Source organism: Pelodiscus sinensis, chromosome 15 (assembly GCF_052426305.1).
Source record: "Pelodiscus sinensis isolate ZL-2025 chromosome 15, ASM5242630v1, whole genome shotgun sequence".
NCBI classification, from domain to species: domain Eukaryota; kingdom Metazoa; phylum Chordata; order Testudines; family Trionychidae; genus Pelodiscus; species Pelodiscus sinensis.
Genome location: NC_143066.1, coordinates 24,455,700 through 24,468,982, shown reverse-complemented (window position 1 = coordinate 24,468,982; position 13,283 = coordinate 24,455,700). Strand labels below are relative to the sequence as shown.

The 13,283-nt window shown below is 42.0% G+C and overlaps 1 protein-coding gene across 8 annotated transcripts in view; it reads right to left on the bottom strand.

Moving 5' to 3' along the window:
* Window positions 1-13,283, bottom strand: part of VWA3A (von Willebrand factor A domain containing 3A) — a 71,011-nt gene that overhangs the window by 12,269 nt on the left and 45,459 nt on the right. For all 8 annotated transcript variants that reach the window (XR_012896157.2, XM_089782308.1, XM_025185046.3 and 5 more), the window contains 8 exons: window positions 12,686-12,881; window positions 11,867-11,937; window positions 8,976-9,134; window positions 7,304-7,394; window positions 6,258-6,368; window positions 5,565-5,662; window positions 5,245-5,397; window positions 4,517-4,625 (listed from right to left, as the gene is read on the bottom strand). Coding sequence is in view for 7 of the 8 variants with exons in the window: in XM_089782308.1 (XP_089638434.1) it covers window positions 4,517-4,625; window positions 5,245-5,397; window positions 5,565-5,662; window positions 6,258-6,368; window positions 7,304-7,394; window positions 8,976-9,134; window positions 11,867-11,937; window positions 12,686-12,881 (988 nt within the window). In the remaining variant the exon portion in view is untranslated. The remainder of the gene's footprint in view (window positions 1-4,516; window positions 4,626-5,244; window positions 5,398-5,564; window positions 5,663-6,257; window positions 6,369-7,303; window positions 7,395-8,975; window positions 9,135-11,866; window positions 11,938-12,685; window positions 12,882-13,283) is intronic.

Sequence of the window (13,283 nt, the reverse complement as noted above, 5' to 3'; positions counted from 1 at the left end):
ATCAGTCTGTCTACACAGCAATTAAATAGCCCCTATACTCTGTGCAGGGTCTGGGGTGGCTGAAGAGGTGATATATGCTACCACCTTCTCAGTTGCCCTGGAACATGGCATGGCAAAAGCTTCTTTTTTGGACAGCTTGGATTGGGGAGGGGAGGCACAGTGACTCTGGGCGCAGCTGGCCTGTGACTCTGGGCGGAGAGCTCAGGGCTTCAGCCAACTGGAAGCGCCTACAGGTAAGAGGTTGGGGGGTTCTTGAGGATCCAATTATGACGGTGAAGGGGGCTTGAGGCTTTCTCTGTTGTGGGGGGCTTGGTGCTCCTCCTGGTTGGAGGATGAGGGGTCGTGCAGCTCTGGTTGACTCGGGGCTCCTCTGGCGCAGAGGGAGAGGCTTAGGGCTCTGGCTGCGGGGGTGATGTCCTGGTATTCCTCTGGCTGGGGGCGGAGAAGGCTGGTGCCAGGGTTAGCCTCCCTGAAAGGGGGCTCCACCCACTGCCTAAGGGGCTATATGAGGTGAAGTGGCCCATTGTGACTGGACAAAGAAGAGGAGTTAGTGGGTTACACATTATTATAATACTCCCATATATCTAGTGTCTTTAAGACACTTTTTTACCATCTAGCAAAATTATGAATTTAAGCTCCTAGGCTCATCTTTGAAGATGTTGTACAGGTCAAAGGGCAGTTGTACACTACATACCTTTAATCAGTATAACTTTGTTCACCCCACTGAGTAATGTAGTTATACTGATCTAACCCCCCTCTGTAGATAGCACTTTGTCAGCAGGAAACTTCTCCTTCTGACATAGTTACCTCCTCTTTATGAGGTAGATGAACTATGCTGATGATAGAAGCTCCCCCTTAGGTGTAGCAGGGTCTTCACTAAAATGCTACTGCGGTGTAGCTGTGCTGCTATATAGCTGTACACGAAACCCAGAGTTAATCAGTATGGACACTGAACTATTCTTTCACCCTTAAAATGGGCCCTCTCAGTCAGGATTGAGGCACATTAGCAGTGGTGGATTTGGGGAAGCTTGCACGGCTGCAGATAGTAATCTACATGCTCTATTTCCAGGAACATCATCCCGGTATGCTTCACAAACATTAAAACATGTGTGAGCAGGTCTCTATGTGCTCCATGACAAGCAGGATCTAAATTCAAGCAGGAGGTGGTAGACTGGAAATTCCACTGTGACTGTTTAATTTTTTGAGGTGTTTAAACAATAAACATCAATTGCACAAGCAATACAGTAGACCGTGTGTGATTTCTGATAGTAAATTGAATATATTTGACACTATTTCTACATCTTCAATTTTCAGCATTGACTTTGGGGGAGTGGGAGTAGTTGATAATTGCATTTAAAGTCAGATGGGAAAAATTAACCTTTTGGAAGCTAGATAAGGGAAATAAAGACTTCTGGCACTTGAGGAGGCATGACAAGCTATGTGGACTTGTGGAATAAGCACATTAAATAGATGTTTTTGCTAAAATAATCAACGGTGAAATATTTAGTGTTGTTATTTAAGCTCTTATAGCAGCACACCAACTATGCTGTAATTAAGGTTTAGAACTGCTTTTGATTTAAAGACAGACTCTTCTAAATGCCACATACCGTATTTTCCGGTGTATAAGACGACTTTTTATACTAAAAAACATCCCCCAAAAATTGGGGGTCGTCTTATACGCTGGGTATAAACATACAGGCAGTCCCCGACTTGCAGGTACGAACGGGGCTTTTCTCGCCCCGGAGGACACGGACTGCAGAACCTCGCAGTCCCGCCGCCCGTGTACTCCGGGGCGAGAAAAGCTGCTCCGCGTCTCCCTGGTCTGCAGACCAGGAAGACGCGGAGCAAAGCCGCGGAGGGGCTCCGGCAGCGGGGCAGCCAAGGCGCGCCTGGGCTGCCCGAGCCCCTCCGCAGCTTTGCAAAGCCTCGGGGGAAGCCGGCAGCGGGACAGCCCAGACGCGCCGCGGCTGTCCCACTGCCAGCGTCCTCAGAGGCTTTGCTCCCAGTGTCCCTGGTCTGCTGGGGACCGTCTCCAGCAGACGAGGGACACCGGGAGCAAAGCCGCAGCCACGGCGGGGTCCCGCGCCTCTGAGGCTTTGCCAGAGCAAAGCCTCAGAAGCGTGGCACCCCGCCGCCGCTTCAGCTTTGCTCCCAGTGCCCCATGTCTGCTGGGGACCGTCTCCAGCAGACCACAGACACCGGGAGCAAAGCCGGGGAGGCAGAGGGGTCCCACGCCTCTGAGGCTTTGCCAGAGCAAAGCCTCAGAGGCGCGGCACCCCGTTGCTGCTGCAGCTTTGCTCCCTGTGTCCCTGGTCTGCTGGGGGGGAGGGCGCAGCTAGTGCGCCCCCCCCCCAGCAGACCAGGCTTTTGTTGTGGACCCTGGGGCAGAGCAGCTGGGGCACTGCCAGTTGGCCTCTTAAGGGGGGGTAGTCTTATACGGCGAGTATAGGCGAAAACCTATGTTTTAACTAGAAAATTAGGGGGTCGTCTTATACGCCCAGTCGCCTTATACGCCGGAAAATACGGTAGTTACATGGATTGCTTCAAAATCTTTGGGTTTTAGGTTAATACTCTATTTAGATTAACAGGGGCAGTTCCTGCCACTCAAAACTATTGTTTCAAGCTCTTTGCAGACTCTGGAAGAGAATATTGCATGCCAAGTTTGCACTTAGGGTATCTGCACTCTGCAAATAAAAATCTGCAGCTGGCCCATGCCAGCTGACTCAAGATCTGGGTGCTGAAGCTTGTAAGGCTGTTTCATTGCAATGTAGACTTCTGGGTTTGGGCTGGAGCCTGGACTCTATGGTCTTGCAAGTTGAGAGGGTCCCAGAGCCAGAGGTGAAAGTAACTTACATTTCTTATAGGTACGGTCGAATCATACACACAGAAAGGGAGAAGAAGCTCAGAGCAGAAGGCTGGGGGTTGGGGTTTGAGATATAATGCCTGTAAGAAATGTAAGTGTGGGATGGAGCAGAAGAGGCTCAGAGCAGGGGGTTAGGGTGTGTGTGTGGGGGGACCTCTGAGAAGGGGGTGCTGGAGTCAGGGCAGAGGGATAGCAATGTGGGAGGTGCAATAATCAGGATTGGGAGTATGGGGGCTCAGGGCAGCGGGTTGGGGTGTATGTGGGTGCAGGAGGGCAGGGGGTTATGGGTCAGAGGGCACCAGAAGCCCCCTCCAGATTCATATTAGGACGATGCTTGCTCTTCCCCTTCCTGTCACTTTCAGGGAGTAAGAGGAATGCACACAGCTCCTCTGCTCCCTTCCCGGTCTAGCCAGCGAGGAACAGGAATCCATGCATGTGTCAACCCTCCCTAAATGGTGCCCTAGGCATTGAGGAGGACTCGCAGCTGGGGCAGTCCTGGACTAGGGGGGCACGCCCCCAGTCAGCCCCTTTCATCTGGGTGGCTGCCTACTGCTTAATGTGGCAACTTGAAGGAGAGCCCTGGGAGTCCGGCTGGGAGCACACCGTGTCTCCTGCTGCTGCAAAGTGCCCAGCTGGCTGGTGCACATTTTTGTTAGAGTGGCGCACTGAGGTGCACCTCCTTACTTCCACCTCTGCTCAGAGCACAAGTTCCATCCTGAGCCCAGAAGCCTACACTGCTATGAAACAGCCCTGAACCCTGAGCTCTACGAGTCCGAGTCAGAGGGCACAGGCCAACTGTGGGTTTTTCACTGCAGTGTACACTAGGCTTGCTGATGGCGGGGGCAAAGCCAGCAGTTGCTCCGAGGCCCAGCGATTCAAAGAGACACGGGGCTCCTGGCTGCCACTGCTGCTATATAGAGCTCTGTGTGGCTCAGAGGGCTGGGGATGCCAGAGAGGCATGTCACACTCTCATGGGTTCCCAATCTGGGGGATGTGAAGAAATTCCAGGGGCAGGGGGGTGGCGGGGCGCGAGGCAACCCAGCCCTCCCCCCGTCAACTTCTCCCTCCTAAGTTTTGCTGCTATTTTTGTTTTTCGGCCCGTCATTTCTTTTTTTTATTTTTTTGCTCAATACGTTTTTGCTGCTGGGGGGGTGGGGAGGGTTTATCAAAAATGGGGCATGATGCCAAAAAGTTTGGGAACCACTGTTCTAGATGACAATGAGGGCTGGCTGCTCTGGCCCCACCCCTTTTGGGAGCTTGGAGCCAGCCCCTTGCCCACCTTGCCTAAAGGCCTGTGGAGGCTACTGGCTCCCCTGCTGTATGCAGTATGCTCCATTCTTAGTTCATGTTTCAAGGTTTTCTTTACCGACATGAGGACTCTACTATAAACTTTAAAAACGAATGTTTAGATTCTGGAGTACAAGTCTGCATCAAGAAGAGGACAAAGGAGTGGATACTTCAGCAAACTGTGCAGCTACATATTCTTGGAATAATAGATACTCTACTTCCTTATACAGATCTAATGTTTACAATTCTTTCCAAATTTTAGGCCAATAGAAGGAGCAGGCAAGAGGAAATATTCTAATCATGCTTGGATTACACTTGCACAACCATCTATTATAACCTTATCCCTATCCCAGAGGTAAAGCTTACCTGAAAGAAGCCACTGTATTCTTCCTATATAGCAATGTAACACCCTCTCCATTTGTTCAACATAGTCTTCTAGTTCCTTAGGCTGAAACTGTAGGTGTTTCACAATACCCTAGAACAATTTATACCATTTGTAGAAGAATGGCTTATTTCAGCAGATATGTATCATGATGACATGTTAGTCTGTATGGCTGCTCAGGGACATGAATATTACCATCTCTAACATACACGATAATGGCTGAAGGCAATGATGTAGGAGTGCTCCTATACTAGATTTTTGGTGGTGGTTGTAGGTTTAACCAAATTAAGAAAACCTGGCTTTGGTAAAGTAAGAATATTATAGAATTTGACTGGATCCATTTATTTCTTGCATTTTTGTGGTATCACTTTTGTTAGGCGACAATTTTTCCTTACTGAATTATCTCTACTTTGACTAATTACATGGAAATGTTTATAGCCTGAACCAAATCCATCAGTTTCTACTCACACACAACTCTTTCTGATTTTAGGAAGAAATATAGTTGAGTAAGAACAGATAGATTTGGCTCTTTCTTTCCTTTTCTTTCAGAATGCAGGGGCAGAAGAGATCTTAATTTAGAAATAGTCTAGAAATATGAAGGGCATGCATATATTTGTACAGTTGTACTGTATATTACCCACAGTAATTTTAAATAATATAGAAAACCATGTTATGATATTCACAAGGGTTCATAATATCTCCATCAACTTACATTGATTTCTACGCTGGGGAAGATGTCACAATATTTTGCTGACACTTTCTTGCGCAAAGACGCCACCATTTTCTTCTGGTGAACACAGTTGGGACCAAACATCATTCTGGGCAACTCTAACTTCAACTTTTTTATACTGTACTTGTTCAACCACTTTTAACAGAGAAAATTGCATACTTTGTTAATATTTGATGTCATAACTAATTAAGTTAAGACAAATACCATTTTGTATGTGGTTTAAGTCACAGATATTAATTTTCAAAGTTAATTACTGTTAAGTGGCATAATAAAAATAGTAACATAAATAAATAACTGAATACCTCTTTGCTTGAACATATTTCCTCTTCCTTTGGCAGTATAGCAAAAGGAACAGGCCTCTTCACACTCTTTTTTGTTGGATACTTTCTGTAAACTGCACCTAGCAAGAGCAGAAAAAAGTGAAATTAGACAGTCTGGGTGAATCATGGCCACACTGAATTCAATCTGCTATTTTCTGTACTTGGCATTATATATATGTCTAAGATTATTTAAAACACTTTGTATATAAAAATATCATTTCTCTTTTAAACAATGCATTTGTTGTGGAGCAATTCAAACATTAAAACACTTTGTATATAAAAATATCATTTCTCTTTTAAACAATGCATTTGTTGTGGAGCAATTCAAACATTTCCACCTGGGCTTATACTGCAATTATATTACTATTGATTTATAGTATCTTTGACCAGATAATTTCAAATAACTTTGAAAAGGTGGGTAAATGTCATTCCATTAAGTGTTCATATACTGAATTTAGGTGGAAAGAAGTGATTTGTCCAAAATCATGCAGGAAATCAATAAGTGTATACTGGTTGTATGGATCACCATTTGACAAACCACTTTCCACACATTTCCCCAACAAACTTCATTATTTATCAGTGAAAAGCTTGCTGGTGTTTAGAGAATTAATATCTAAATAGTTTTGTATGTAAAAAAGACCACATTTTTAGCTGTCATAAGCTGAGAGCACTTACCCACATTTTTCCCCTTGTCAATATAAAATACTGAGAGAGAAATCTGTGGCTGTTTTCTTGCTTTATGTTTCTTCTTCCCAGAGGCCTGAGGCCATTCTTTTATTGTCTGAGCTACAACATAAAAGTAAATATTGTATTGTTTCAGATAGGACAATCATGTTGGCCTTGGCAATTTTACTCAACTGTACTACTCATTTCATAATTTTACATTACCACAGATTGAAATACATAAAATATTTTATATGTAGATAAAAATGGTCCAATATTATAAATTCAGTCATGCTCTCCATATGAAAGTGGGGATCAACAAGACACTAATAAACAGGTAAAATGAACAGATTTATGCATCTGACATTGAGAGATTAATACAGGGCTGGGCAAGATGCAGCCCAGGGGTTGGATCCAGCCCACCTATCACTTTGATCCAGCCTGCGGACTGTATCTGGCCACTTTCTGAATTTCCGGGCTCAGGTAGCAAGATCCTATTTAAATGGCTCACAGCTCCTGGTTGTGGTGCCACCCTGTCAGTGAGTCTTTTAAATAGCTGCAGCAACCCTGAGCAGTTGTCAGGCAATGTGGTAGCGGCAGAGCCCAGAGCCCTTTGCTGAGTTTTTTAATTCAAAGTCTCCAGGCACAGATAAATTAGAGTAGGCTAGTCCCCAGCCCCGCCCCTTCTGCCCAGCCTATATCTTCTGTGACCACATAGCAAAATTCAGTAAGTAGCCTCCCTTCAAAAATTATTGCCCACCCTGGATTAATACTGCTGTCATTGGGGAAGGGCAAGTAACAATACATATTACTACTCACTGGCTGAGCCTTCAAGGAAATGATGAATATGAATTTACAACCAAATCAATTCTGATTTTCTAAACGGAAATAGCTTTACTGTGAAAACAAGACTCATGTTTCCTAACAGTCAAAGCTGTCTGGTCAATATATGTATAATCAAGGTTCTAGAAAAGTGTTTACAAAGATAAATACACTTGTTCTAATATAACTATTCCAATGGCTTTAGACATAAGATTATGAACTTTATCTATACATACGTGGTGGGATTTCTGCTTTGGCACTAGTTGGACGCCATATCAGAGCTCTTAAGGCAACATTTTTCTCCCTCTCGTGACTGTCTTTAATATTCTAAAAGCACAAATAACGTGTGAATTTTCTACAAATTTCCTTTTGATTGTATCTTGTTACAGAATTATCATACTCAATACATTAGAGATGATTTTCTATCTTCTTTCTTTCCCTCTTTTACTCTGGTGCCCATGACAAACATGCAGATTAGTTTTAGCACAGAGTAACTTTCAAGTGCATCTCACCCCAAAACTGTGCCTTATTTTCCTGCCGAACTCCTATGGGCTTCACAGCAGGGTGAGATGTTTGCTATAACACCAAATGTACTGGGAACATTCTGGAGCAAATGACATAACAAACCTGATCATCTCTAGCTAACATACTCAAATTAACAGATGAAAGAAATATTAAAGGATCACTAGACTTCTATGGAGAATTCCATACAAGATTTTCACATCTCTAAGGGTACATCTACACTGCAGGCTAAAGTCGAGTTAAGCTACGCAACTTCAGCTGCGTTAATTGTGTAGCTGAAGTCAAAGTACCTTAACTTGGCTTTAGGTGCTTTCTACACAGCAGGAAGTCGTAGGAAGAACACTCTTCCTTTGACTTCCCTTACTCCTTGTCAAATGAGGATTACAGAAGTCGGAGTAAGAAGCCTGTTATTTTGAAATTCTTTTGAAATAACAGGCTTGCTGTGTAGATGTGCACTCGGTTATTTTGAAATAAGCGTGCAGTGTAGACATAGCCTAAGTGTACAACAAAATACTTCATACTCATATATTGCATTATGCATTTGTTCTGTGTATTTGTTGTGATATTTGGCAAAAATGGTCTTGGAAAATTTATAATGGAACAATTGTTGAGATTATCTATTGAGATTATTTCAAATAAACAGAAATGCATTTTAGAGAAAGTTCTCCCCAGTTCACACATTAATTCAGTAGTCTGAATGAGACACCTATTTATAAGGTCAGCATTGACCACGTGTATGAATTAGATATGCAAACCCATTTTGAAACTTGCCCAGATCCATATACATTTAAAAATAATAAGTAAAAAATTTAATAATAAAAGGAACTTATGGAGGCAGCATGTTTTATAGGAATAGGCAAAGGGACAGAAGGCAAGAGATCCTGAATTTTAATTGTGGCTCTGATACTGACTTATTATGTGACCTTGGGAAAGTCACCTCACTGCTTCAATCTCATTTGCAAAATGAAGATAAAATATATTGCAGTGTTTCTCATAAGTCACCACACAAGGAACTGCAAAACTGGATACTCAGAAATGACTAAAACAAAACAGAAGCAACAGAGATTTGTATTCACTACCTTTGCATATATGTACTTTGGTGCAGTTTCCTAGGGCAGGAGATTGCATTACAAGTGTGATCTCTAGAACCACCCTGCAGGAATCACTATACTTATTAGAGGATTACTTACTGGCAATGGCTATGTAGCACTCAATGTTAAGTGCTGTATAATTGCTTAGTATTATTATCATATTTTACCAAAAAGATATTCCCTGAAATTTCCATCTTAAGCACTTTTCTCTTTCAAGGGGCAGCATCTGACCTCTTGTATGTTGTCACTAAAACAGATTTCATCTTTAAAATATGAGTAATAAATGAAACCAAACCATTCTAGCCAGAGTGAGAGCTGTAGGTTTAGGAGGCAGCAATTTCTGTGCTTTAACTGGCTCTTTTTTCAAAAGCATCTTTAAGTCTTCTTCTGGGATAAACTGATTAACCAACTGAGTTCCTGAACGCTGCTTTAAGGATTCCACCAGCAAGGCACACTGTAATGAAAATTCAGATTGTTGCTTTACTTAACAGTTCTTTTGCAGTCAATTTAAGTAAACATTTTAAAAGGCCACCTTAATATTCAATATTTGTAACAGAGCAACATCTACCTGTCCCAGTCAGGACTGGAGCCCTAGTATGCTATGCACTGCACAAATAAAAAAAAATCCTTGGCATGAAGAGTATACAATCTGATTTAAAACAAGCTGAAACAAGTGGGTGTAAACAAACAGGAAGGAGTAGGAGAGAGGGGATAAAGCCAACAATAAATTGTTTTACAGAGATTAGCTATGTGAACACTAGATGCTTAATTTTTTAAAAAAAGATACAAGCAATAAATAAGACATGTGTTGTAAAATCCTGCTAAATATCTATCCAGTTTAATTTGCCTGAATGATAAAGATCTCAGCATACAATATACCTTCCTCAGGATTTTCCATATATTACAAATTCAGCTTTCAAACCAGATATAACCTAACTGCCTGTACTCTTAAACATTTTTAATCTAGCAACCTTGGGAAACGATGCATGCTGTCTTAAAGAATTTTTCAGACCATGCCTAAGCGCTAGGTGGAGTTGGGGAGGGAGAGAAGATATGTTAGGAGGATGGATACTTACCTGGAACCCCACTCTCAGAGGCACACATGGCTTCACACCCACTGCCTCTACCGCTCAATGTTCTTGCACATTTTTTTCTGTGTTATGTGCACTAAGGATTGTGCAGATATGCACCAGCACAAGAAACACATGCTGCCAGCTGTGGGTGCTATGAGCCTTCTGCTAATCAGCTTTGTGGTATTTGATCTCTCCTGGGTGGCCACCTGAGCACTCAACTTAAAACGAACACTGCCGCTGCTCCCAGGCATGGACCCATGCTGCTATGGGAGCGGCAGGGGAAAAGCCTCCAGAGAAGCACTTCGCTGCACTGCTGTTTCCTCAGCTCAGGGGGGAGGGAGAAGCAGTAGCATGGAGACCTGCTTCTTCCACCCCTGCCTAGATCTGAACCATGGTGTTCCCAGATAAGGGACACCCGGATTAAGGAGGTTCAGGTGTATTACATCTGTGACAGTTGGAGCAACTGCATCTGTATTCCCTCTCCTACTCTAGGCTTTTTGGCTCCTCAGCCACAACATCTCTCCGGGGAGATCCAGGTGGCGCCTTTTTGGAGTGTTACAAGAGGAGTGAATTTACCTAATCAACCCCTCTGTTCCTAGTTCCTGGAGAGCTTTGGCCCAGTGTTACCTCTAATTTTTTTCCATCCAGGAGCAGAATACATTTTGTTATGTGCACCAAGGCATGTGCAGATATGTTCCACCAGTAGAAACACATGCTGCTAGCTTGGGTGCTCTGCAAATCAGCTGGGTGGCACCTGAATCTCTCCTGGGTGGCTGCCCAAGTGCTCAACTTACAGGGAACGTTGGCTGTGGCCACCTTCTACTAGGGAATTATATACAATTGCAGATTCACAATGATATATAGACTTAATACAGTACAGTAATAGCTCACAAAGATATTGCAAGAAATTGCCTCACAACATTACCTAGTTTATTAGAAATATATCTAAAAGTTGAAACTGTAAAATAAATGGGTAAATCATTATCTCCTCTTTGGTTCAATATGCTTACTCAACAGATATGAAGGAAACAAATGGTAAACAAAACACTCGTTATGAAGTGAGGAAAAATGGTAGCAAAGCATATCAGAAATGTTTTAGATAATATGTTAATTACAGGAATAAAATGGATAGTATGTTCTGTCTGATTAGTTTTATTGCATCTCTGCTTAGTTGAGGGGGCAGAATTTCCAGGGAGATGACGTGGGAGTAGATTTTTAAACCTCTACCTCAAGGTGTCTTGTTTTAACATTAGTCAGAACCACCATTTTCAAGAGAAATGAGCATGTCATATGCCTTACATTATGTTGAATGTAATCTGAGAACAAATCAAATGTCCATTTTAGTTGTATATAAATTATTCCATATTTTATAGCTTATTTTATAAGTAAAACTAGTGGCAATTCAAAATCAACCCAGACATAGTCAATTTTTATTACTTGTATTACAGCAATACCTGACAAGGAAGAACTAGTTCCTTCCACAAAGAATTTACAATCTACATGGACAAGACAGATAAATGTGGGCATGGAAACTGGCATAGAGAGACCAAATGATCTGCCAACACATCATACAACAGGACAAAGGCAAAGAGGGAAATGAAATCCAGGTCTTCTGATTCACAATTTCAATGCTTTATTCACAAAACTAGACTACACAGCAGAGTTCTGACTATTTTGTGTACCTTCACCAATAAAAAAGATTCCACAGGGCAAATTATGCCCGCGTTATATTTGTTATTAACATTTGGGTTGTTCAGAAATAATTGAGGGCAAAATCTGGAATCTTTATTACTGGTGATATGCAAACTCTCATAGCCTGGCTGGGTTTACAGAACTGGCAAATAAAAAGAACATCCTTTTACTTATAAAAGTCATCTTGTTTGTTATGGAATCATTGAAACACAAACATGGAACACCACAAGGCCATTTTTATAGTTGCTTTCCAGAGCAGAACTCTATTTTTACTTTTAACATTATTTTGCATTATTCTAAAAAATGCATTATCTTATACAATGTTTTGATTTTGTAGCCAACAGCCTGTACACCATCAGCTGAACAAATGCTGCAGAGCTATTTTCTAAAGAAAATTTAAAATGGTATTTTTAAAGCATACCTTTTGGGAATAATTGACTGCTTTTTCCATTTCAGACACAATGATACTGATATCATCACTTTCATAAATTCCTGGTAATTAAACATATGCTTATCAATAGGTAATTATTTTAAAGAAAGCATATTTCAATTTGCAGAGCACACAAAAATAATCAATAGAAAAAAAACAAAAAGGGCTAGATATAATTTAGCCTGTGCATCATTAATAATTAAAACCTTCAAAATGTTTGTTTGTAGAAATGCCTATCTGGAGCTGACTTATGATTACATTAGTTTCTAATTAGATTCTAAAACATTAAAGTGCAGATATCCTGTAGCATTACTCTTTTATATTGCAGTAGCTAGACCTAAAAGCCTTAATCGAAGAGCCGTCTATTTCATTACCAGTATACACTGTCTTAAGGGAAAGCTATTTGTTACAAGAAAATAATAATACTGATTGAACCTCTTTAGTTCAGAACTCTCTGGTCCAGAAACATCCAACATTCAGAATGATTTTAGGTAGCCGGATGTGCACTTTTCAAGGGCATGGTCAAGTTTCCCACGGTCCCATAAAGTTTGTTTACAGCCACCAGTCGTAGCTCTCGGTGTTTTGTACTATCATTTAGCTCTTATTTACACCTAAATGTCCTCTAACAGCCCACTAAGCAGTTGGTGACGCTGCTAGACAATACTGACCTTCCATGGTCGGGAAAATTCTCTCATACAGAATCGGTCAGGTTCCAATGGTGCTGGACTAGACAGGTTCAACTTGTAGTGCATGTAATAGTGGATTGCTGACTTGCCAAATAGAAAAGGAATGTAGTAAGATGGAACATACCTGTTTCTCCAAACCAATGAAACCTTCCATTGACAGCGTGCGCTAGTTCTCTAAATGTGTTGGCAGTCTCATGTGGACTGGCATAGCGGGATGGAATAATGCCACTGGAGTCAAAACCATGTACACTGAACAGACAGACATGCAGCTGCAAATCACAGCCTCCACAGACATCTGCCACATACGCACTAACAGCATGCTATAAGACAAAAAGAAAGGCTACCACCTCAAACTTTAAAAGATTTTCACTATTTTATTGACTTACAAGGCCAGATCTCCAGCTGGTGTAAATCAAGATCATTCCATTGAAGTCACTACATCATTTCATACCAACTGAGGATCTGACCCTCAGAACTTAACTTTATGTAAATATACTCTTGACTAGAGTTAGCTACAGAACTGGTGAGAGACTTCTTATAATTTAAATCCTTTTCTATCTGCAGAAGAATATGTTGCCTGACTGAATGGGGAGTGAATTGTTGTCTTCTCCTGCAAATGTGGTGTGGATGGGTTAATCAGAAGTTACCCGATAGAGGCAGGAGTGGACAAGGCCTATAACTAGAAAGGGAATCTACAGTGCCAATGACTGTGGAGGAGTGGC